Source organism: Sphaerodactylus townsendi, linkage group LG06 (assembly GCF_021028975.2).
Source record: "Sphaerodactylus townsendi isolate TG3544 linkage group LG06, MPM_Stown_v2.3, whole genome shotgun sequence".
NCBI classification, from domain to species: domain Eukaryota; kingdom Metazoa; phylum Chordata; class Lepidosauria; order Squamata; family Sphaerodactylidae; genus Sphaerodactylus; species Sphaerodactylus townsendi.
In genome coordinates, this window is record NC_059430.1 from 6,489,274 (window position 1) to 6,514,247 (window position 24,974).

General features: G+C 63.5%; 1 protein-coding gene across 1 annotated transcript in view; it reads left to right on the forward strand.

Moving 5' to 3' along the window:
* NRF1 (nuclear respiratory factor 1) overlaps positions 1–24,974 on the forward strand; it is a 110,808-nt gene that overhangs the window by 71,000 nt on the left and 14,834 nt on the right. Inside the window, exons 6-7 of the mRNA XM_048501466.1 lie at positions 10,297–10,413; positions 10,608–10,750. Coding sequence (XP_048357423.1) covers positions 10,297–10,413; positions 10,608–10,750 — 260 coding nt within the window. The remainder of the gene's footprint in view (positions 1–10,296; positions 10,414–10,607; positions 10,751–24,974) is intronic.

Here is a 24,974-nt window from a genome sequence, read left to right on the forward strand (position 1 = left end):
CCCCCCCCCCCCACCCCCCCCCCCCCCCACCCCCCCCCCCCCCCACCCCCCCCCCCCCCCACCCCCCCCCCCCCCCACCCCCCCCCCCCCCCACCCCCCCCCCCCCCCACCCCCCCCCCCCCCCACCCCCCCCCCCCCCCACCCCCCCCCCCCCCCACCCCCCCCCCCCCCCACCCCCCCCCCCCCCCACCCCCCCCCCCCCCCACCCCCCCCCCCCCCCACCCCCCCCCCCCCCCACCCCCCCCCCCCCCCACCCCCCCCCCCCCCCACCCCCCCCCCCCCCCACCCCCCCCCCCCCCCACCCCCCCCCCCCCCCACCCCCCCCCCCCCCCACCCCCCCCCCCCCCCACCCCCCCCCCCCCCCACCCCCCCCCCCCCCCACCCCCCCCCCCCCCCACCCCCCCCCCCCCCCACCCCCCCCCCCCCCCACCCCCCCCCCCCCCCACCCCCCCCCCCCCCCACCCCCCCCCCCCCCCACCCCCCCCCCCCCCCACCCCCCCCCCCCCCCACCCCCCCCCCCCCCCACCCCCCCCCCCCCCCACCCCCCCCCCCCCCCACCCCCCCCCCCCCCCACCCCCCCCCCCCCCCACCCCCCCCCCCCCCCACCCCCCCCCCCCCCCACCCCCCCCCCCCCCCACCCCCCCCCCCCCCCACCCCCCCCCCCCCCCACCCCCCCCCCCCCCCACCCCCCCCCCCCCCCACCCCCCCCCCCCCCCACCCCCCCCCCCCCCCACCCCCCCCCCCCCCCACCCCCCCCCCCCCCCACCCCCCCCCCCCCCCACCCCCCCCCCCCCCCACCCCCCCCCCCCCCCACCCCCCCCCCCCCCCACCCCCCCCCCCCCCCACCCCCCCCCCCCCCCACCCCCCCCCCCCCCCACCCCCCCCCCCCCCCACCCCCCCCCCCCCCCACCCCCCCCCCCCCCCACCCCCCCCCCCCCCCACCCCCCCCCCCCCCCACCCCCCCCCCCCCCCACCCCCCCCCCCCCCCACCCCCCCCCCCCCCCACCCCCCCCCCCCCCCACCCCCCCCCCCCCCCACCCCCCCCCCCCCCCACCCCCCCCCCCCCCCACCCCCCCCCCCCCCCACCCCCCCCCCCCCCCACCCCCCCCCCCCCCCACCCCCCCCCCCCCCCACCCCCCCCCCCCCCCACCCCCCCCCCCCCCCACCCCCCCCCCCCCCCACCCCCCCCCCCCCCCACCCCCCCCCCCCCCCACCCCCCCCCCCCCCCACCCCCCCCCCCCCCCACCCCCCCCCCCCCCCACCCCCCCCCCCCCCCACCCCCCCCCCCCCCCACCCCCCCCCCCCCCCACCCCCCCCCCCCCCCACCCCCCCCCCCCCCCACCCCCCCCCCCCCCCACCCCCCCCCCCCCCCACCCCCCCCCCCCCCCACCCCCCCCCCCCCCCACCCCCCCCCCCCCCCACCCCCCCCCCCCCCCACCCCCCCCCCCCCCCACCCCCCCCCCCCCCCACCCCCCCCCCCCCCCACCCCCCCCCCCCCCCACCCCCCCCCCCCCCCACCCCCCCCCCCCCCCACCCCCCCCCCCCCCCACCCCCCCCCCCCCCCACCCCCCCCCCCCCCCACCCCCCCCCCCCCCCACCCCCCCCCCCCCCCACCCCCCCCCCCCCCCACCCCCCCCCCCCCCCACCCCCCCCCCCCCCCACCCCCCCCCCCCCCCACCCCCCCCCCCCCCCACCCCCCCCCCCCCCCACCCCCCCCCCCCCCCACCCCCCCCCCCCCCCACCCCCCCCCCCCCCCACCCCCCCCCCCCCCCACCCCCCCCCCCCCCCACCCCCCCCCCCCCCCACCCCCCCCCCCCCCCACCCCCCCCCCCCCCCACCCCCCCCCCCCCCCACCCCCCCCCCCCCCCACCCCCCCCCCCCCCCACCCCCCCCCCCCCCCACCCCCCCCCCCCCCCACCCCCCCCCCCCCCCACCCCCCCCCCCCCCCACCCCCCCCCCCCCCCACCCCCCCCCCCCCCCACCCCCCCCCCCCCCCACCCCCCCCCCCCCCCACCCCCCCCCCCCCCCACCCCCCCCCCCCCCCACCCCCCCCCCCCCCCACCCCCCCCCCCCCCCACCCCCCCCCCCCCCCACCCCCCCCCCCCCCCACCCCCCCCCCCCCCCACCCCCCCCCCCCCCCACCCCCCCCCCCCCCCACCCCCCCCCCCCCCCACCCCCCCCCCCCCCCACCCCCCCCCCCCCCCACCCCCCCCCCCCCCCACCCCCCCCCCCCCCCACCCCCCCCCCCCCCCACCCCCCCCCCCCCCCACCCCCCCCCCCCCCCACCCCCCCCCCCCCCCACCCCCCCCCCCCCCCACCCCCCCCCCCCCCCACCCCCCCCCCCCCCCACCCCCCCCCCCCCCCACCCCCCCCCCCCCCCACCCCCCCCCCCCCCCACCCCCCCCCCCCCCCACCCCCCCCCCCCCCCACCCCCCCCCCCCCCCACCCCCCCCCCCCCCCACCCCCCCCCCCCCCCACCCCCCCCCCCCCCCACCCCCCCCCCCCCCCACCCCCCCCCCCCCCCACCCCCCCCCCCCCCCACCCCCCCCCCCCCCCACCCCCCCCCCCCCCCACCCCCCCCCCCCCCCACCCCCCCCCCCCCCCACCCCCCCCCCCCCCCACCCCCCCCCCCCCCCACCCCCCCCCCCCCCCACCCCCCCCCCCCCCCACCCCCCCCCCCCCCCACCCCCCCCCCCCCCCACCCCCCCCCCCCCCCACCCCCCCCCCCCCCCACCCCCCCCCCCCCCCACCCCCCCCCCCCCCCACCCCCCCCCCCCCCCACCCCCCCCCCCCCCCACCCCCCCCCCCCCCCACCCCCCCCCCCCCCCACCCCCCCCCCCCCCCACCCCCCCCCCCCCCCACCCCCCCCCCCCCCCACCCCCCCCCCCCCCCACCCCCCCCCCCCCCCACCCCCCCCCCCCCCCACCCCCCCCCCCCCCCACCCCCCCCCCCCCCCACCCCCCCCCCCCCCCACCCCCCCCCCCCCCCACCCCCCCCCCCCCCCACCCCCCCCCCCCCCCACCCCCCCCCCCCCCCACCCCCCCCCCCCCCCACCCCCCCCCCCCCCCACCCCCCCCCCCCCCCACCCCCCCCCCCCCCCACCCCCCCCCCCCCCCACCCCCCCCCCCCCCCACCCCCCCCCCCCCCCACCCCCCCCCCCCCCCACCCCCCCCCCCCCCCACCCCCCCCCCCCCCCACCCCCCCCCCCCCCCACCCCCCCCCCCCCCCACCCCCCCCCCCCCCCACCCCCCCCCCCCCCCACCCCCCCCCCCCCCCACCCCCCCCCCCCCCCACCCCCCCCCCCCCCCACCCCCCCCCCCCCCCACCCCCCCCCCCCCCCACCCCCCCCCCCCCCCACCCCCCCCCCCCCCCACCCCCCCCCCCCCCCACCCCCCCCCCCCCCCACCCCCCCCCCCCCCCACCCCCCCCCCCCCCCACCCCCCCCCCCCCCCACCCCCCCCCCCCCCCACCCCCCCCCCCCCCCACCCCCCCCCCCCCCCACCCCCCCCCCCCCCCACCCCCCCCCCCCCCCACCCCCCCCCCCCCCCACCCCCCCCCCCCCCCACCCCCCCCCCCCCCCACCCCCCCCCCCCCCCACCCCCCCCCCCCCCCACCCCCCCCCCCCCCCACCCCCCCCCCCCCCCACCCCCCCCCCCCCCCACCCCCCCCCCCCCCCACCCCCCCCCCCCCCCACCCCCCCCCCCCCCCACCCCCCCCCCCCCCCACCCCCCCCCCCCCCCACCCCCCCCCCCCCCCACCCCCCCCCCCCCCCACCCCCCCCCCCCCCCACCCCCCCCCCCCCCCACCCCCCCCCCCCCCCACCCCCCCCCCCCCCCACCCCCCCCCCCCCCCACCCCCCCCCCCCCCCACCCCCCCCCCCCCCCACCCCCCCCCCCCCCCACCCCCCCCCCCCCCCACCCCCCCCCCCCCCCACCCCCCCCCCCCCCCACCCCCCCCCCCCCCCACCCCCCCCCCCCCCCACCCCCCCCCCCCCCCACCCCCCCCCCCCCCCACCCCCCCCCCCCCCCACCCCCCCCCCCCCCCACCCCCCCCCCCCCCCACCCCCCCCCCCCCCCACCCCCCCCCCCCCCCACCCCCCCCCCCCCCCACCCCCCCCCCCCCCCACCCCCCCCCCCCCCCACCCCCCCCCCCCCCCACCCCCCCCCCCCCCCACCCCCCCCCCCCCCCACCCCCCCCCCCCCCCACCCCCCCCCCCCCCCACCCCCCCCCCCCCCCACCCCCCCCCCCCCCCACCCCCCCCCCCCCCCACCCCCCCCCCCCCCCACCCCCCCCCCCCCCCACCCCCCCCCCCCCCCACCCCCCCCCCCCCCCACCCCCCCCCCCCCCCACCCCCCCCCCCCCCCACCCCCCCCCCCCCCCACCCCCCCCCCCCCCCACCCCCCCCCCCCCCCACCCCCCCCCCCCCCCACCCCCCCCCCCCCCCACCCCCCCCCCCCCCCACCCCCCCCCCCCCCCACCCCCCCCCCCCCCCACCCCCCCCCCCCCCCACCCCCCCCCCCCCCCACCCCCCCCCCCCCCCACCCCCCCCCCCCCCCACCCCCCCCCCCCCCCACCCCCCCCCCCCCCCACCCCCCCCCCCCCCCACCCCCCCCCCCCCCCACCCCCCCCCCCCCCCACCCCCCCCCCCCCCCACCCCCCCCCCCCCCCACCCCCCCCCCCCCCCACCCCCCCCCCCCCCCACCCCCCCCCCCCCCCACCCCCCCCCCCCCCCACCCCCCCCCCCCCCCACCCCCCCCCCCCCCCACCCCCCCCCCCCCCCACCCCCCCCCCCCCCCACCCCCCCCCCCCCCCACCCCCCCCCCCCCCCACCCCCCCCCCCCCCCACCCCCCCCCCCCCCCACCCCCCCCCCCCCCCACCCCCCCCCCCCCCCACCCCCCCCCCCCCCCACCCCCCCCCCCCCCCACCCCCCCCCCCCCCCACCCCCCCCCCCCCCCACCCCCCCCCCCCCCCACCCCCCCCCCCCCCCACCCCCCCCCCCCCCCACCCCCCCCCCCCCCCACCCCCCCCCCCCCCCACCCCCCCCCCCCCCCACCCCCCCCCCCCCCCACCCCCCCCCCCCCCCACCCCCCCCCCCCCCCACCCCCCCCCCCCCCCACCCCCCCCCCCCCCCACCCCCCCCCCCCCCCACCCCCCCCCCCCCCCACCCCCCCCCCCCCCCACCCCCCCCCCCCCCCACCCCCCCCCCCCCCCACCCCCCCCCCCCCCCACCCCCCCCCCCCCCCACCCCCCCCCCCCCCCACCCCCCCCCCCCCCCACCCCCCCCCCCCCCCACCCCCCCCCCCCCCCACCCCCCCCCCCCCCCACCCCCCCCCCCCCCCACCCCCCCCCCCCCCCACCCCCCCCCCCCCCCACCCCCCCCCCCCCCCACCCCCCCCCCCCCCCACCCCCCCCCCCCCCCACCCCCCCCCCCCCCCACCCCCCCCCCCCCCCACCCCCCCCCCCCCCCACCCCCCCCCCCCCCCACCCCCCCCCCCCCCCACCCCCCCCCCCCCCCACCCCCCCCCCCCCCCACCCCCCCCCCCCCCCACCCCCCCCCCCCCCCACCCCCCCCCCCCCCCACCCCCCCCCCCCCCCACCCCCCCCCCCCCCCACCCCCCCCCCCCCCCACCCCCCCCCCCCCCCACCCCCCCCCCCCCCCACCCCCCCCCCCCCCCACCCCCCCCCCCCCCCACCCCCCCCCCCCCCCACCCCCCCCCCCCCCCACCCCCCCCCCCCCCCACCCCCCCCCCCCCCCACCCCCCCCCCCCCCCACCCCCCCCCCCCCCCACCCCCCCCCCCCCCCACCCCCCCCCCCCCCCACCCCCCCCCCCCCCCACCCCCCCCCCCCCCCACCCCCCCCCCCCCCCACCCCCCCCCCCCCCCACCCCCCCCCCCCCCCACCCCCCCCCCCCCCCACCCCCCCCCCCCCCCACCCCCCCCCCCCCCCACCCCCCCCCCCCCCCACCCCCCCCCCCCCCCACCCCCCCCCCCCCCCACCCCCCCCCCCCCCCACCCCCCCCCCCCCCCACCCCCCCCCCCCCCCACCCCCCCCCCCCCCCACCCCCCCCCCCCCCCACCCCCCCCCCCCCCCACCCCCCCCCCCCCCCACCCCCCCCCCCCCCCACCCCCCCCCCCCCCCACCCCCCCCCCCCCCCACCCCCCCCCCCCCCCACCCCCCCCCCCCCCCACCCCCCCCCCCCCCCACCCCCCCCCCCCCCCACCCCCCCCCCCCCCCACCCCCCCCCCCCCCCACCCCCCCCCCCCCCCACCCCCCCCCCCCCCCACCCCCCCCCCCCCCCACCCCCCCCCCCCCCCACCCCCCCCCCCCCCCACCCCCCCCCCCCCCCACCCCCCCCCCCCCCCACCCCCCCCCCCCCCCACCCCCCCCCCCCCCCACCCCCCCCCCCCCCCACCCCCCCCCCCCCCCACCCCCCCCCCCCCCCACCCCCCCCCCCCCCCACCCCCCCCCCCCCCCACCCCCCCCCCCCCCCACCCCCCCCCCCCCCCACCCCCCCCCCCCCCCACCCCCCCCCCCCCCCACCCCCCCCCCCCCCCACCCCCCCCCCCCCCCACCCCCCCCCCCCCCCACCCCCCCCCCCCCCCACCCCCCCCCCCCCCCACCCCCCCCCCCCCCCACCCCCCCCCCCCCCCACCCCCCCCCCCCCCCACCCCCCCCCCCCCCCACCCCCCCCCCCCCCCACCCCCCCCCCCCCCCACCCCCCCCCCCCCCCACCCCCCCCCCCCCCCACCCCCCCCCCCCCCCACCCCCCCCCCCCCCCACCCCCCCCCCCCCCCACCCCCCCCCCCCCCCACCCCCCCCCCCCCCCACCCCCCCCCCCCCCCACCCCCCCCCCCCCCCACCCCCCCCCCCCCCCACCCCCCCCCCCCCCCACCCCCCCCCCCCCCCACCCCCCCCCCCCCCCACCCCCCCCCCCCCCCACCCCCCCCCCCCCCCACCCCCCCCCCCCCCCACCCCCCCCCCCCCCCACCCCCCCCCCCCCCCACCCCCCCCCCCCCCCACCCCCCCCCCCCCCCACCCCCCCCCCCCCCCACCCCCCCCCCCCCCCACCCCCCCCCCCCCCCACCCCCCCCCCCCCCCACCCCCCCCCCCCCCCACCCCCCCCCCCCCCCACCCCCCCCCCCCCCCACCCCCCCCCCCCCCCACCCCCCCCCCCCCCCACCCCCCCCCCCCCCCACCCCCCCCCCCCCCCACCCCCCCCCCCCCCCACCCCCCCCCCCCCCCACCCCCCCCCCCCCCCACCCCCCCCCCCCCCCACCCCCCCCCCCCCCCACCCCCCCCCCCCCCCACCCCCCCCCCCCCCCACCCCCCCCCCCCCCCACCCCCCCCCCCCCCCACCCCCCCCCCCCCCCACCCCCCCCCCCCCCCACCCCCCCCCCCCCCCACCCCCCCCCCCCCCCACCCCCCCCCCCCCCCACCCCCCCCCCCCCCCACCCCCCCCCCCCCCCACCCCCCCCCCCCCCCACCCCCCCCCCCCCCCACCCCCCCCCCCCCCCACCCCCCCCCCCCCCCACCCCCCCCCCCCCCCACCCCCCCCCCCCCCCACCCCCCCCCCCCCCCACCCCCCCCCCCCCCCACCCCCCCCCCCCCCCACCCCCCCCCCCCCCCACCCCCCCCCCCCCCCACCCCCCCCCCCCCCCACCCCCCCCCCCCCCCACCCCCCCCCCCCCCCACCCCCCCCCCCCCCCACCCCCCCCCCCCCCCACCCCCCCCCCCCCCCACCCCCCCCCCCCCCCACCCCCCCCCCCCCCCACCCCCCCCCCCCCCCACCCCCCCCCCCCCCCACCCCCCCCCCCCCCCACCCCCCCCCCCCCCCACCCCCCCCCCCCCCCACCCCCCCCCCCCCCCACCCCCCCCCCCCCCCACCCCCCCCCCCCCCCACCCCCCCCCCCCCCCACCCCCCCCCCCCCCCACCCCCCCCCCCCCCCACCCCCCCCCCCCCCCACCCCCCCCCCCCCCCACCCCCCCCCCCCCCCACCCCCCCCCCCCCCCACCCCCCCCCTCCCCCACCCCCCCCCCCCCCTCCAACTCCACCACCCCCATCCCCGCCCCCTCCCCCCCCCCCCTCCACCCCCCCCCACCCTCAACCGCCCCCCGCCCACCCTCCCCCCCCCCCACCCCCCGAACCCCCCCTCCCCCCCACCCGCACACCACCCGCCCCCCCCCCCACCCCCCCCCCCACCCCCCCCTCCCCTCCCCTCCCCCCCCCCCCCCCACCCCCCCCCCCCCCCACCCCATTTGAAAGGACTATTGAATGAAAAAAGAGAAAAGGTTTAGTTTAGATGATTGAATGAAAAAAGAGAAAAATAATTCATGTGAGGATACAACAGTGAATTATATTATTGTATGTTATGAGCATTGTTCCTTATTATACCAATAAGAAATACCACACTTCAATTGGCTGCCAGTGGGTTACGTGGTTTGTATGTTAATGCTTATTTAGACGTTACCTACATCTTTGTTACCTTTACACTCAGACTCCTTTCAAACATCTTAGAAACACTGAGCTGAAGGGACGTCAAGGGGCAGCAAGTACAGTCCCTGCACCGTGAAGGAAATTCAGAACTACCTCATCCGCTACGTTCCCCCAGTGACCCCTGCTATATGCCCAGAGGAAGGCTAAACACCTCTGGGGTTTATTTATTTATTTATTTATCATATTTCTATACCGCCCTCCCCAAAGGCTCAGGGCGGTGTCCCATCAATAATAAAACAATTTAAAAATATCATAATATGTAGATTACATAAAATAATACATAAAACCAAGACGATAGATGGCTTCAGCCCCTCCCCCCCCCCCTTTATATACCCACGGGAGGCCAGATGTTCTTATGGCGGGGTTGACATCATCCCGGCTGGCCAAACGCCTGGCGGAACAGGTCCGTTTTACAGGCCCTGCGGAAACTTTGTAAGTCCCGCAGGGCCCTGATCTCACCTGGAAGCCTGTTCCACCAGGTAGGGGCCAGAGCCGTAAAGGCCCTGGCCCTTGTAGAGGCCAGCCGGATCGCCTTGGGGCCAGGGATCACCAGTAGGTCTGCCTCTGACGAGCGGAGGGGCCTAGAAGGGTGATACGGTCCCTCAGATAAGCAGGGCCAAGGCTGCGAATGGCTTTGAAGGTCAATACCAAAACTTTAAACATGACCCGGTACTCGATTGGCAGCCAGTGCAGTTGGTATAGGATCGGCGTAATCCGGTCCCTAGCTGTTGCCCCAGAGAGGAGCCTGGCTGTTGCGTTCTGTACGAGTTCCTGGCCAACCTGTCCTGGAGGAAAATACCTTCCTAACCCCAAAGCGGCTTTAATACTGTCGATCGACTTAGGCCGTAGCAGCCCAGGAGTAACCGGACAGTTGCAGGAAGGGTTGCTTTGCTGTGGGGGAAAGCACAACCCCCTTTCCTGGCTCGCTCTGGTGCCGGCAGATTAATAGCATCCCACGAGGCTTCGTTAACAAGCCGCCAAGCTCCTGGGATGCTTGAATGAGAACTTCGCAGGAGTGAGGCTTCAGGTGCAGGAAGCTCAGGTACAGCTGGGAGAGAGCTGTAGGCAGGCAAGGTATGCAAGTGTGGGGAGGTTATTGTTTCAGCGGAAGCAAAGGCACACCTGCCCTCTTGCAAATGACACGGGCACCTGGACGTGCCACCTCAGACAGTGGAGTCGGAATCTCATCGCTTGCCTTTTTAATTGTATTGTCGAAGCCTTTCACTGTTGGGAGCAGCAGTGGCGTATGAGGTTAAGAGCTCGTGTATCTTATCTGGAGGAACTGAGTTTGATTCCCAGCTCTGCCACCTGAGCTGTGGAGGCTGATCTGGGGAATCCCGATTAGCCTGGGCACTCCCACACACGCCAGCTGGGTGACCTTGGGCTAGTCACAGCTTCTCGGAGCTCTCAGCCCCACCTACCTCACAGGGTATTTGTTGTGAGGGGGGAAGGGCAAGGAGATTGTAAGCCCCTTTGAGTCTCCTGCAGGAGAGAAAGGGGGGATATAAATCCAAATTCCTCCTCCTCCTCCTCCTCTTCTTCTTCTTCTTCTTCTTCTTCTTCTTCTTCTTCTTCTTCTTCTTCTTCTTCTTCTTCTTCTTCTTCTTCTTCTTCAAGTGTTCGTAGTGAAAGGAAGAACCAAGGATCGAAGTCTACGAAGAGTTTTCTGTAACTGGTTTGTATCAGTGGGCACAGAGCAGAGGTCATCTGGGAAATTGCGGAGGGGGTATAAGGGTGAATTTCATGCATAGGGCCGGAAGCACATGACCCTTGAGGTCTCTTCCAGCTCTGTGTTTCTAGGAATGCCGCTTTGAGTTTCCCAAAAATCCCCAGCCCACTGCTGCACCTCAGTGGGCCAGTTATAACATGGGCAGAGGACGCGTTCAGCCCTGTGGGATCCTTCGCCCTCCCTGAATTGTGAGTGCCACCTTCTTCTTTTGCCGGAGCTGCATTATGCTCCATCCTGCTTCATCTGTTCAGGGCCTCTGAAAAGAGATTCTCCCCCCCCTCCCCCCCCCCCACGCACCTTGCTAAGTTTTATGTTTTAACCCCTGCAAACCTCATGTTCTGTTGTGGGTGAGTTCTCAGCCCGCTTGGTAATCCTGTGTTTTATTGCCCGTGTCTTGCAGCGAAGCAGCCGCCCACGCCGTCGCCACCCTCGCCGAAGCCACCCTTCAAGGCGGCGGGCAAATTGTCCTCTCTGGGGAAACCGCAGCGGCCGTCGGAGCGCTCACTGGAGTTCAAGATGCAAACGGTGAGCTAAAGCAGGCCCAGGGCATCCTTCCTCCCTGGTCCCTGCAAAACACCTGCTTCCTGAGCGTTACACATTCCAGCAGACCTGTCCGGAAGCGACAGGGATAGAGGTTTAGCCCCATCCTTGAGCAGACAGTCGTACAACTGAGCGTTTCTATCTACCCACTTCATTACTGCACTTCTGTTCCTTTCCCAAGAAATTTTGGCTCTTTGCAGCCAGTCAACAAACTGAAAAATGACCCCCAGGAACCTAACTGGTCAGGCCTACACTGGTGGGATCAGAGTTTGTGAAGGTTCCTGGTGGAACCAGAGGTGGGATCCAGCAGGTTCTCACAGGTTCCCGAGAGTAGGTTACTAATTATTTGTGTGTGCCGAGAGGGGGTTACTAATTGGATAATTTTGCCACGTGATTTTTGCCTTAGTTACGCCCCTCCTCTCAGCAGTAGCGCGCAGAACTTGAAGCAGCCTAGCAGGAGGTGCACCGGCGTGCGTGGCAGCCTGCGCCTGCGCCTGCGTGCATTCGTTTCCCGCCCAAGGACCGGCACAGCAGCTGCGTCCTTGCCACAGCCCCGCCCAGGAATGCCCCGCCCCCGGAATGCCCGGCCACTCCCCCGTCGTGCCCCGCCCAGCCCCATTGGCGCTACACCACAGTTTGAATCCCACCACCATGGGAACCTGTTACTAAAATTTTTGGATCCCACCACTGGGTGGAACCCTTGGACCCTGTTGCTTGCCCTATTAGGCAAGGACTGTTGTGAGGATAAAATATACAGGCAGAAAACGTGAGCTTTGGCCTGAACTTTGGAGAAAAGACAGGGTTTAAAATGTGATCAATATAATCTACAGGAGGGGTCTTCAACATGGTGCCCGAGGGCCTGTCGACAACTTACTTAACACTCACAAACAGTTTTTCAGAAAGTGGGTGGAGCCTCTTGCCCTACAGGGCTTCTGATAGGCCATTGGAGATCTTATTGGCTGGGCACATTTAAATGACGTTGCTTCGGCCGCAGCTGCCACCTGTGCTAGTTTTATTCTTTCCCTGCGTGTTTTTGAAATGACCCCTCTTCTCCCAAGTACTCAAGCTTCATTCGGCTGCACACATAGCTCCATCTGCAGCTGCAGCCATTCAGTGGTTCTGCCCGTCATCCTCTGTCAGGGTTCCATTCCACATTGGCAGGAGTTGCTTTCCTTCCCTGTGCGTAGACTTCCCGGTAGAATCTGACTGTCCGCTGTTGGAAACAGGAGACTGGACCTCTCGGGTGACGAACACACGTACAGAGCTGCCTTTTTTTGAGTCAGGCTATTGGTCCATCAAAGTCAGGATTGCCTGCTAAGGCTGGCAGCCTCTCTCCGGGGTCTCAGTCTTTCTTGCGTCATCTACAACCAGATTCTTTCAACTGGAGAGTCTTGGGATTGAACCCGGGGCCTTCAGCGTGCCAACCAGATACTCCACCACTGAGGAAGAAGAAGGGTTGGATTTATAACCCCCCTTTCTCTTCTGTAAGGAGACACAAAGGGGCTTACAATCTCCTTTCCCTTCCTCTCCCCACAACAAACACCCTGTGAGGTGGGTGGGGCTGAGAGAGCTCTGAAGAACTGTGACTAGCCCAAGGTCACCCAGCTGGCATGTGTTGGAATGCACAAGCTAATCTAGTTCACCAGATCAGCCTCCACAGCTCAAGTGGCAGAGCGGGGAATCAAACTTGGTTCTCCAGATTAGAGTGCCCCTGCTCTAGCAGCAGTGGCGTAGAAGGTTAAGAGCTCATGTATCTAATCTGGAGGAACCGGGTTTGATTCCCAGCTCTGCCGCCTGAGCTGTGGAGGCTTATCTGGGGAATTCAGATTAGCCTGGGCACTCCCACACACGCCAGCTGGGTGACCTTGGGCTAGTCACAGCTTCTCAGAGCTCTCTCAACCCCACCTACCTCACAGGGTTTTTGTTGTGAGGGGGGAAGGGCAAGGGGATTGTAAGCCCCTTTGAGTCTCCTGCAGGAGAGAAAGGGGGGATATAAATCCAAACTCTTCTTCCTCTTCTTCTCTTAACCACTACACCACGCAGCCTCTCCTTGCAGGGGCTCTCTTTAACTTGCCTGGTTCTTTGGCCTGGGCACCTCAGTTCTGTGCTTTTGCCCCCTCCATTCTGTTAAAGCAGCATGTGGGGAGTATCTAGGATCCCTTTTGAGGTCAGACTAGGCAGCAGCCAGCCCCATTCTAACCTTGCTCTGGCTCGTTCAAGGACCGAAAGAATTCCCATCCCGTTCTACAGCAGTTCCTGTTTGGTCCAGAATGGCCGGGAATTAAGAAGACAAAGGTCTGGATTCCATGCCCTTTGACTTAGGGAGCTGGGCATGTTTGATCTGGAGAAGAGAAGGTTAAGGGGTGACATGATAGCCATGTTCAAATATCTGAAGTGATGTCACGTTGAAGAGGGAGTGAGCTGGTTTTCTGCTGCTCCAACGAGGAGTAACGAAGTCAAAGGTGCCCCCCCCCCTTTTCTTGGCTCTTACATCTGGGCCTTATACTATCTGATGGGACTCGCCGTTCCTCCCTTTGGGAAAGGATTTAATAACTCACACTTATAATTATTAGTATTACAGTTAGTCTTTCGCTGCTTTTATAGGTTTTAACTAATTTATGATGGCTTTATGACTGTGTTTTATTATATGCTGTACACCGCCCGGAGCCCTTCGGGGATAGGGCGGTATAAAAGCCCAAAGTATAAATAAAAAATAAATAAAAAGTTCAGGAAAAGAGATTCCAGCTAAACATTAGGAAGAGCTCTGTATTGTCAAAGGCTTTCATGGCCGGACTCAACCGGTTGTTGTGGGTTTTCCAGGCTGTATGGCCGTGGTCTGGTAGATCTTGTTCCTAATGCAGGCAAAACATTAGGAACAAGATCTACCAGACCACGGCCACACAGCCTGGAAAGCCCACAACAACCACATTAGGAAGAACTACCTGGGGGTAAGGGCTGTTTGTGGGATATACTGCCTCGGAGGGTGATGCAGTCTCCTTTGGAGGTTTCTAAAAAGAGGCTGGATGTCCATCTGTCAATCATGCTTTGCTTGTGCGTTCCTGCATGGCAGGGGGTTGGACTGGATGACCCTTTGTGGCCTCTTCCAACTCTCGGATTCGACGAAACGGCTCCTTTGCTGCTAATTCTCTGCTGCAGCCAGCCCAGCGTTCCTCCCATCCTCCCATCTTTTCCTCGTTGTTTTTAGGTACTCTTAATATAGGATGGCATTAGCGTTCCTCTGCCTAAATTCTGGGGAGTTCTCGGAAGTGCTTTCCAGCTTAGTTTCATTATGTAACCCGTAGATCCCTGGCTGCTTTGGAGGTTGCGGCAAGGATCTCTCCAGCCGTTACTCTTGGCCGTCTCCCCCTGCCTGTTTATACAAATGGAGCAAACCTGAACATCTCTGCTGCACCCAGAGGTTTTGTCTGGGGGTTCCTAATCTCTGGGCGCACCAGTCACCCACTCGCCTGCCTTTCCCTTGCCTTAAGAGAAAGAATCTGCCTGGTTATAAGCCTGTCTGCTCTCCAGCACAGCCAATCAGCGAGGCCTCTGCCGTGCGGAACTTGATTACGTGGGAGATTAAGTGGGAAATGCAGCAATTGGTCTCATTGGTTGGGAGGAGCAGGGGGACGATCCTTTGCCAGCAGTGGAATTAACTGGCCAATTCATTCTGCCCTAGATTTGGTGTTTAAAAAAATGGCCTTGTTTACTTGTCCCCTTGTGCATCTTCCTATCAAGAACAAGAATTAACTCTCCCCTTCTTGCCTGCAAGAAAATAACCAGATCTATTTCCCCCTCTTATTGCTGGTTGGTTGCATTTTTTCCCCAAGTCCATCAACTGAGTCAGTGGAAGAGTGAGAAAGAAAGACAAGATAGATCTGCCCTTTTTGTGTTCAAGAGTGTGGGTCTCTTCCCTGTTGGGTGGCAGTGTGTGTGTGTGAGAGAACCCAGGTCTGTCACTGTCCATAGACAAAGAGAAAGTATATCACAGTTATATTGCGGTTATTAATTCCTTTGGATGTGGGTGTAAAAATGGAACAAGAGAGCTGTGTGTTTGCAGCGGGTCATGGAAGTTTGTGCTTGGCCAGCCGAGCTGGTATACAGGGTGGCATATTGGTGCTTGGTTAACACTTTGGCTTCCTGGCTAGGGGGGCATTGGGCAGCTGGCAGACCCCAGTACAGTACATGACTGGGGGAGCTACGTTCAGCTTCTTGGGGTCCCGAGGTATAGTCTCCTGTATGTGAGCCCACTGTGTTTTCTCTCGCTACTGGCCTGTCTCCCCTCAACCCCAGATTCGTGGGTTCTGCGAAAGAAGCAAGACGATGTCTTCCCTTTGTCATGCATTATGTGTTCCTTCATTGCAGGGGGTTGGACTTGATGGCCCTTGGGGTCTCTTCCAACTCTATGATTCTACGATTGTATTCCTGGGTTTACGCCAGTCCTTGAAAACACATTCCATGGAGATCTAGATTCAAGTCCGTTAGCACCTTAGGAACCTACAAGATACTCAGGGTAGGAACTTTTGAGAATCATAGCCTCCTTTCTTCACAGGCTTCGTTGTGGTATTTGAGAACGAGAACTTTGACTCTCGATAGGTCATACGTCAGAAATCCTGTTGGTCCCTGTGGCGCTGATGGACTTGAATCTTGCCCTTCTACTGCAGACCACCAAAGCTACCCTGCAAAACCTTTTGTGGAGACGAACGGGTCCGATCTATAAGAAGAGCTGTGCACACTTCTTGCGTAGAAATAAAAGAAAAACTCTGCACCAAGAAGGGTTGTTGATGATGGATTTGTGTAAATTGAGTTAATTTGCATAAATCTGCCTTTTTGTTTTGCATAACTCTGGCCTTGCTGGGTGGTTACTTGGGGGGCTCTAAGTGTGGTGTAATAGTGAGGGTCATTTAACTATTCCTTTTCCTGCTGCCCAGGGGGTTAGACCGGGGGTGCCTTTTAGTGCCTTACCTGTTTAATTTGTACCTGTTCAGTTTGGCATCTTTTTTTTAAAAAAAAATGGATTTTTCTTTCCATCTTCCTAAATTTCTGGACACCTCTCTCCCTCTTTTACTTCACCCAGACGACTCAGTTTTATTTTCCTGAACTCTGTTTGACCTTCTTTGGGGTCTGAAAAGCTTCCGTACTTCTTGCGTGCAGAAGGAATTATCGACAAATTTTACTAAAACTGAAATTATTGCTCCTCTTTCTTTGACTGAGAGACATAAAAAATTAATGCGTGGAAGATTTCTCAGGTTTCTTTGTTTAGGTATTTAGGTGTCGTATTTCATTCCATCTTGTCTTAGAGACGTCACAAACAATTGGCCACTTTGAAGTCTATGGCTGCTATGAAGGCAATTTTGTAGGGGATGTGTACGTGCGTTTTCAAATGGAACAAATTGTATTCCTGCAGGTATTAGAGCAGTGATGGCGAACCTATGGCACAGGTGCCAGAGGTGGCACTCGGAGCCCTCTCTGTGGGCACGCACACACAGAGTTCGTCATGTGGGGGGCAGAAAATCACACACCCTACACACACACACATCTAGGCTGGCCTGGGCCACTGAGAACGACGTGCGTGCACCACGGTGAGCAGGGAGGACTCGGCTGGCGGGCCTGGTGCCTGTGCTCCGGGTGGCTGCTGCCCGGGGGGGCGGGTGCAGAGGAGGCAGAGATGCTAGAGAGGCACAGAGTGGTGCGTGCGGGACTTGCTGGAGGCTAGAGCAGGCTGGCCCCTGCTCGAGCGGGTGGGGTGGAGGAAGAGGGAGCCAACCGGTTTTTTTCTGAACTAAAACTTCAGCATTCAGGTTAAATTGCCGTGTTGGCACTTTGCGATAAATAAGTGGGGTTTGGGTTGCAATTTGGGCACTCGGTCTCAAAAAGGTTCGCCATCACTGCATTAGAGTCTTTAACTCAGCGGTGATTTTGCAGCTTTTGTCTGGTGCCTGTATGTGTATTTCTGCTGTAGACAGTTCTATAAATAGAAGTTCAGTCCTGTTTCTTCGAGCGATGGGAGAGTTCTCCAGGTGCATTTCATCCGTGGCCCTTCATTATGAGTTTGGTCTTGGCTCAGTAGAAGCTGCTACTTGGGTACCTGCCTTTAATTTCTGGTTCGTCTATTGTTTCAGGCCCCTGGGGGTATCCTGGTAAGTTTAACCCTTTGGGACTCTTGTCAGGCTCCCCGGCTTCAGCTTTTTGAACAGAAGCCATCACTTCTAAATCGGAAGGCGGAGGACCTTTCCCCTTTTTCTTTAGATCAGTTTGAGGGGGAAAAAAACTTGGCCAAATTGACCCCTGCTAGAGAGAAGACTTAACTCGTTTTGATTCTCAGAGGACGTATTCTCCACTTGCCTTGGGCCTTGGAGCAGCAGTGGCGTAGGAGGTTAAGAGCTGGTGTATCTAATCTGGAGGAACCGGGTTTGATTCCCAGCTCTGCCGCCTGAGCTGTGGAGGCTTATCTGGGGAATTCAGATTAGCCAGTGCACTCCCACACACGCCAGCTGGGTGACCTCGGGCTAGTCACAGCTTCTCAGAGCTCTCAGCCCCACCTACCTCACAGGGTGTTTGTTGTGAGGGGGGAAGGGCAAGGAGAATGTAAGCCCCTTTGAGTCTCCTACAGGAGAGAAAGGGGGGATATAAATCCAAACTCCTCCTCCTTTTACCTAAGGGTAATCTTCCTTTCTGTTCGGATTCTCTGGTTAGTCTAAAGTTACGTAGAAACTTTATTCACTCAAAATCTAATTGCCCTTTTTCAATAGTTATGTCTGCCAAAGATCCCGTTCTCAGACCGGCTATATCCCTGCCCTCTTCCGTCATGGACACCTGGGCACATATTATTATTTATTTTATTGGCTTTGTATCCTTCCCTTTACCATCCAAAGATGGGCTCATAAGAACATAAGAACTAGCCTGCTGGATCAGACCAGAGTCCATCTAGTCCAGCATTCTGCTACTCGCAGTGTCCCACCAGGTGCCTTTGGGAGCTCATGTGCAGGAGGTGAAAGCAATGGCCTTCTGCTGCTGTTGCTCCTGAGCACCTGGTCTGCTAAGGCATTTGCAACCTCAGATCAAGGAGGATCAAGATTGGGAGCCATAGATCGACTTCTCCTCCATCAATCTGTCCAAGCCCTTTTTAAAGCTATCCAGGTTAGTGGCCATCACCACCTCCTGTGGCAGCCTATTCCAAACACCAATCACACGTTGCGTATAAAAAGTGTTTCCTTTTATTAGTCCTAATTCTTCCCCCCAGCATTTTCAATGAATGCCCCCTGGCTCAGGCAACTGTCTTTTTGCAGCGCCCTTAACGTGTCCCAATTTAGGCCAAATTTTATGCCATATTTTCTCCCAACGGCTTTAGAGCAAAAGGTCCGATTCCTCTTAGAGGACTCTGACCCTCGATATACTTATTTTATTGCTTGTTTTTTGGAGACTGCGGAGAAGAGTCGAAGGGAGTTGTTTTTAGACATGGATCTTATTTAAGTACCCTGTTTCCCCGAAAATAAGACATCCTCTGAAAATAAGACGTAGTAGAGGTTTTGCTGAAGTGCTAAATATAAAGCATCCCCCAAAAGTAAGACGTAGCCAAGTTTTTGTTTGGAAGCATGCCCGTCGATCTGAGCATGCAGCTGTGGAGCGGAAAAATAAGACATCCCCTGAAAATAAGACATAGCGCCGTGGTGGCGAACCTTTGGCACTCCAGATGTTATGGACTACAATTCCCATCAGCCCCTTCCAGTATGGTCAATTGGCCATGCTGTCAGGGGCTGATGGGAATTGTAGTCCATAACATCTGGAGTGCCAAAGGTTCGCCACCACTGACATAGCGCATCTTGGGGAGCAAAAATTAATATAAGACACTGTCTTATTTTCGGGGAAACACGGTATTATAATATTACTGTTCAAGGCCTCAGTCTAAGAGAAGGAAGGGAGGGAGAGAGAGAATTGTAAAGAAGGATATGGAAAGAAAGACTTTTTCTAAGCATTTTTAAAAGGGGAAAAAAGGGAAACTGAAACTCTCAGGAAGCTGAATCCTGTGTATCCTGTGCCCTTCCTGCACTCCGGTGAAGTTGCTGTGTGGGCACAACCCCCGTCAGGGCCCGAAATAGAGAGACAAGTAGCTTTGTGAAGTGATCTATTCAGATCCATGCCTGAGAGGTCACCTGATCATCTCTTCCTCTCCTTAAATGCCACTGCCCGGCTTCTTTCAGCCCTGCCTGGGAATATTAACTGCGTGTTTGGCCGGGAAGGCGGGGCGGAGGACAGGATGGATGGCCCCCACTGCTCTGGCACCAGGGAGCTCTGTCTACAGCCTTCGTGGCTTGCTGGCCTCTTGGTTCATCATTGGGCCCAGCACTGCCAAAGAGTCCTTGCCGCCCTCTGCAAGACGGCAGCTGCTGCGACGAGCCCCCTTTTTTTTGCCCTAAATTTCTCCTGGGCGTGCGTTTGTATGTGAGAACCAGTCTGGTGTAATGGTTAGAGTCTGGGTTCAGTAACCAGTGGCTTCTTTTCCAGGAGAACATGGACTACACTCGGCCAGCCTCATGCAGGGGCAGATGGGAATTGTAGTCCATGAACATCTGGAGAGCCGCAGGTTGCAGACCCCTGGGTTAGAGTGTCAGGCTGTAACCTGGAAGACCCAGGCTCAAACCCCTGCTATGCCGTGGAAGCCTGCTGGATTACCTTGGGCCTGTCCCACTCTCTTAGCTTAACCTACGTTACAGGGTTGTTGTGAGGATACAAACGGAGAAGAAGAGGACGACGTAAGCTCCTTTGGGTTCCCGTGAGGGATTAAAGGCAGGGTATAAGCGAGTAAATAAAAGTAGTCCTTGTCAATGGGCACTGCACATCACCTCCTTAGGACATCTCTGGCATATGGCACAAACTTGCACCGTGGGCAGGACCTGAGCAGTAGCATTTGAGCGTCAGCCAGCCGAGACGGGTGTATTCCTTACAGTGCCAGTTGTGGCAACTAGAGCCGTGGTGCCCAGCCTTTCTTAATTTTTAATAATTCTTATTGTATCATTTGAATATTCCATTTTATATTCATACTCTTCTTCTTTCGTTTTCAAACAATACGTTTTCCCCTTTTTTCCCTTCCCCCCTGTATTTTCTTCATAGCTTTGTCAAACAAACAGCAGTGAGTTCATTCATTGTAGTCTCTTCTCCCATATCTCCTCAGTGACTCCAGCTTCTTTCATCCAGTCCGCATATATGGTCCATATCTTCAAGATTTCGCTCTGTTTATCTTGCCACAGTTTATTTTTTTGTTATTATTTCGAAAACGTCCAGTGTCACTTGTTCCCAGATATATTCCAACCATTTCTGGATTGTCCATTTTTTTCTTTTCTTTCCAGCCTAAAGCTATTGTTTGTTTGTTTGTTTGTTTATTAGTTAGATTTTTATACCATCCCATCCCCGAGGGGCTCTATTGTTGCATGTCCCGCTTTGATCATTATTTTATACATATAGCTATATTTTTTAGTGCCCAGCCTTTCTGAGCCTGCGGGCACCTTCGGAATTCTGACCCAGTGGGACAGGCAGAGGCACAAAATGGCTGCCGGGGGAGGCACATCCAGCCGCAAAATGGCTGCCGTTGTTTCCCTTCAGTCACACAGTGAAAATCATTGTGTTTTGGTGGCTGCTTTTGCTGCCAAACCAACATTTTTTGCAAATCTGTTCAGCCAGTCCGAACCCTTGCTGGGCAAAAGCCCCACCTTGCCCCACTCACTTTCCAAAAACACTTGCTGAGCATCAGCCAAGATGTTGGCGCTGTGTTGGGGTCACCTGGACTGGAGGCTGAAGCCCTCTGGAGCGAGGTCTAAGTGCTCAGCATCTGCCTGCATCCTCTGTTGCCGTCCAGTTTTTTGTCAGCCTGCCCGTTACTCCCACCCACCCTTCCCCGCTGGGCGCCCCATCGTCCTCTCCCATGGCAGGCAGCCACGGCTACCTCCCCAGCTGTCGCAGGCGGAGGCCTGACAGTATTTTTTCAAGCCCAGGACTGTTTTGCTGCCACGTGGCCTGAATTAGGGGAAATGGACAGGAGGGACCTGGGCCTGTTTAAAAATTAAAGCTGATTAGGAGGCATTAGCGTTACGTTTAAAGGAACAGACAGCCGTCCTTTGTGCTCGTCACGGCCGCAATATGTTCCCGTCTGTTCTGCGCCAAAGAGCATCAGGCCGTGTAGCAAGAGGAGGAAGCGAGCAGCCATTTTGGGCTTTGGCAAAAAGGAGCCCCCAGAAGAAGCTCAGGGTTCGGCCCCGCTGCTGCTAACCGCCCCTCCTTCCTCCCGCTGCGGTGATTAGATAGCTTGTCGAACGGGGTCACCTCATCGCGGCTTTCCAATGTGGCTTCATGAACTACAATTCCCAATTGGCCATACTGGAATTGTAGTCCATGAACATCTGGAGAGCTGCAGGTTGCAGACCCCTGTGTGATCGTATATCAAACTGAATTCTGAACGTGCAAAGCTGCCCGATGGTGACCCCCCCCCCCAAGCCAGCGTTTAGTTTGCTCAGCGTCTCTCTCTGTAGCCTTTCCTAGCCCTGCTAGGATTTGCAGAAGGCCCTGACTTTTGCACATGCAGAATAATGCACTTTCAATCCACTTTCACGATTGTTTGAAAGTGGATTTTGCTATTTCGCACAGTAAAATCCAGCTGCAAAGTGCATTGAAAGTTTTGAGCCCTCCGGGGGAGGGCGGTCTATTAACCCAATAAACAACAACAACAACAACAACAACAACAACAACAACAACAACAACAACAACAACAACAACAACAACAACAACAACAATAACAATAATAATAATAATAATAATAATAATAATAATAATAATAATAATAATAATAATAATAATAAAAGTGGATTGAAAGTGCATTATTCTGCATGTGTGAAACTGCCATTTCGAGCTTTTCCAACCTGCTTTGGGTGGCTTGTGAGCGCCCACCAGACTCGGCTTCTTTTTCTGCTCGGATTTCTGCAATTTGAGGCTGTGTCTTTTTAAAAAAAACAGACTTAAGTAGCCTCAACTCCCGTCGAGTGGGACAAGAACAAAAGATAAGCATTTTAAATAAATATTACGCACTCCTAGGCATGGGACTCCGTAGCCAGGTTGATTGCAGAATAAGGTGCCAAGCCCTCAGAGGCAGTCTTGTGTCGTGATGGAATGTGGGAATAAGACCGTGGGGGACCTAGACTCATATTCCCACTCCACGTTGACACTCTCAGGTTGTGGGGATAAAATAGTGGCCAGTAGATGTAGAGCAATGTATGCTTCCTTGATACATTCTCCTTAATTAGAGAGCCAGCGTAGTGTAGTGGTTAAGAGCAGGTTCATTCTAATCTGGAGAACCGGGTTTGATTCCCCACTCTGCCACTTGAGCTGTGGAGGCTTATCTGGGGAACCAGATTAGCTTGTGCACTCCAATACACGCCAGCTGGGTGACCTTGGACTAGTCATGGTTCTTCAGAGATCTCTCAGCCCTACCCACCTCACCGAGTGTTTGTGGTGCGGGCGGTAGGGGGGAGGAGATTGTCAGCCCCTTTGAGTCTCCTTGCAGGAGAGAAAGGGGGGATATAAATCCAAACTCCTCCCTCCCTCCCTCTCTTCTTCTCCCCTTCTTCTTCTTCTTCTTCTTCTTCTTCTTCTTTCTTCTTCTTCTTCTTCTTCTTCTCTTCTTCTTCTTCTTCTTTCTCTTCTTATTATTATTATTATTATTATTATTATTATTATTACATATATTATTATTATTATAATACACATAACAACACACAGCACAAGTGTTCTGGAATTCATCTCTGAATATCGGAAGTCCTTCCTAAAGGACCTAGGGATATTAGAGGTATTTTATGTAGAATGTGTGTGCAGTTCCTAGAAGTGCTGCTTTCTGCAGCATGTGGACTGGATGTTCTGTCCAAGTTTAGGGCTTTCCAGATAAGTTTTTTCAAGATTTCCTCTTGGGATTCCCTCCTAGAGCAACTTAGAGCTCACTAGTGGGATTACTGTTGTTCTTTTCTGCCACAATCGCTCAACTTCAATTCCCAGGTAGGTCCTTGTATTTTTGTGATTCTTTTCCAGCTCTTTGTCCCTTTCTAATTCTGCTGGTCAACTGGCACACAGCAACATCTATGATCCAAACATGTTTTTTCCTCTATCACTGTTATGTCTGGGGTGTTGTGTGCCAGGTGTCTGTCTGTTTGTATCTCTAAAAGTCCCAGAGTATTTTTTGGCTTCTTCACTCTTCTTCTTCTTCTTCTTCTTCTTCTTCTTCTTCTTCTTTCTCTTCTTTCTCTTCTTCTTCTTCTTTCTCTTCTTTCTCTTCTTCTTCTTCTTCTTCTTTCTCTTCTTCTTCTTCTTCTTCTTCTTCTTCTTCTTCTTCTTCTTCTTCTTCTTCTTCTTCTTCTTCTTCTTCTTCTTCTTCTTATTATTATTATTATTATTATTATTATTATTATTATTATTATTATTATTATTATTATTATTACGCCCCCCCGCCCCCAAGTTCCTTCTCTGTGACCATCAGAAGGCTCTAGCACAGATACAGAAGCCAGGTGTCTTCTACCAGGCAGCGGGTAGAAGCTTCCTTGGCCAAGAGCAGTCTACCTGGACATTGCATTCCTTTGCCCTGGAAACTGCCCTGTAATGACCTGTGGCATGTGTGGATTGACTACATTTACTCTGTGGCTGGAGGAATATTACTCTCTGCATGCCTTCAGTGTAGGTTTCCAAGGCTTAGCCCTGTTTCTTTTCCCTCTCTTTCTGGGACTGAAGAATATCAGTGCTTTAAAAAAATAATAAAAGAAAATTCCTCACCTGGGTAATGCAAATGTTGTAACCTGTGTTGCCAAGCCAGTTTGCACATTTTTCTACTCACAGTGTTGCCTTGACAGGTTCCTGGAGATTTTGGGGTGGAGCCAGTGAAGGGCAGCACTTAGGAGTGGAGGGGCCTCAGCAGGGTACAGAGACCACCCATGGAAGTTGCCATTTTCTACAAGGAAACCGATCCCTTGTAGTCGGGAAATCAGTTGTAATTCTGGGAGAACTCCAGGCTTTGGCTGGAAGCTGGCAACCCTTCTTATGGAATTATGTGTTGAATGGTCAAGGAGACTTTATGCCAGGGGTGTCCATCCCGGCAGGGGCTGATGAGAATCGTAGTCTGTGAACATCTGGATGACCAGAGTTGGAAACCCTGCGTAAGGACTAAAACCAGGGGGCATCCATTGAAAATGCTGGGGGGAAGAACTAGGACTAATAAAAGGAAACACTTCTTCGCGCAACGCATGATCGGTGTTTGGAATATGCTGCCACAGGAGGGGGGTGACGGCCACTCACCTGGATAGCTTTAAAAGGGGCTTGGACAGATTGATGGAGGAGAAGTTGATCTATGGCTACCAATCTTGATCCTCCTTGATCTCAGATTGCAAATGCCTTAGCAGACCAGGTGCTCGGGAGCAGCAGCAGCAGAAGGCCATTGCTTTCACATCCTGTATGTGAGCTCCCAAAGGCACCTGGTGGGCCACTGCGAGTAGCAGAGTGCTAGACTCTGGTCTGATCCAGCAGGCTCGTTCTTATGTTCTAAGGCCGTGGTGGCGAACCTTTGGCATTCCAGATGTTATGGACTACAAATCCCATGGCCAATTGGCCATGCTGGCAGGGACTGATGGGAATTGTAGTCCATAACATTTGGAGTGCCATAGGTTCGCCACCACCACTGTTCTAAGGTCTCCTGTCTCCTCTGGGCATGGGTTTGACCTGTGGCATTGTTGCCTGCGAAGGCCCTCCTTCCACAGCTCTCCCTTGGCTGTCTGTGCTAAGTGAAGGAAGTCCCTGTTATATTTCTCTGGGGGCGGGGGTTCCAGTGGGCCCTTCCTGCTTCTTTCACCACTGGGGACTTCCTTCCAGCAGGAAGCCTCTTCCTTCCGAGTGGGAGGAGGCCGTGGCTTCCAAGCCCAGCTGGAACAGAACATGAAGAACCGGGCTGGTGAATATGGCCAGCCTTGTTGGGGAGGGGGGCTTGCTCCATGCCCACTGCGCTTGCCGACCTGTTTCGAGAAGAGCCGGCTGCGCTGGACTCCTCTGGCGCTTCATCTATAATGCATCAGCTGCTCAATCTCTAGTTGCCGCAGAGCGGGCAGAGGATAATTGCAGTCCTTTGCACGGAGCAGGGAGATCGGAGGCTGCAAAGTGTAGTAAAGTAAGAGCAATTGAAAATAGGCCC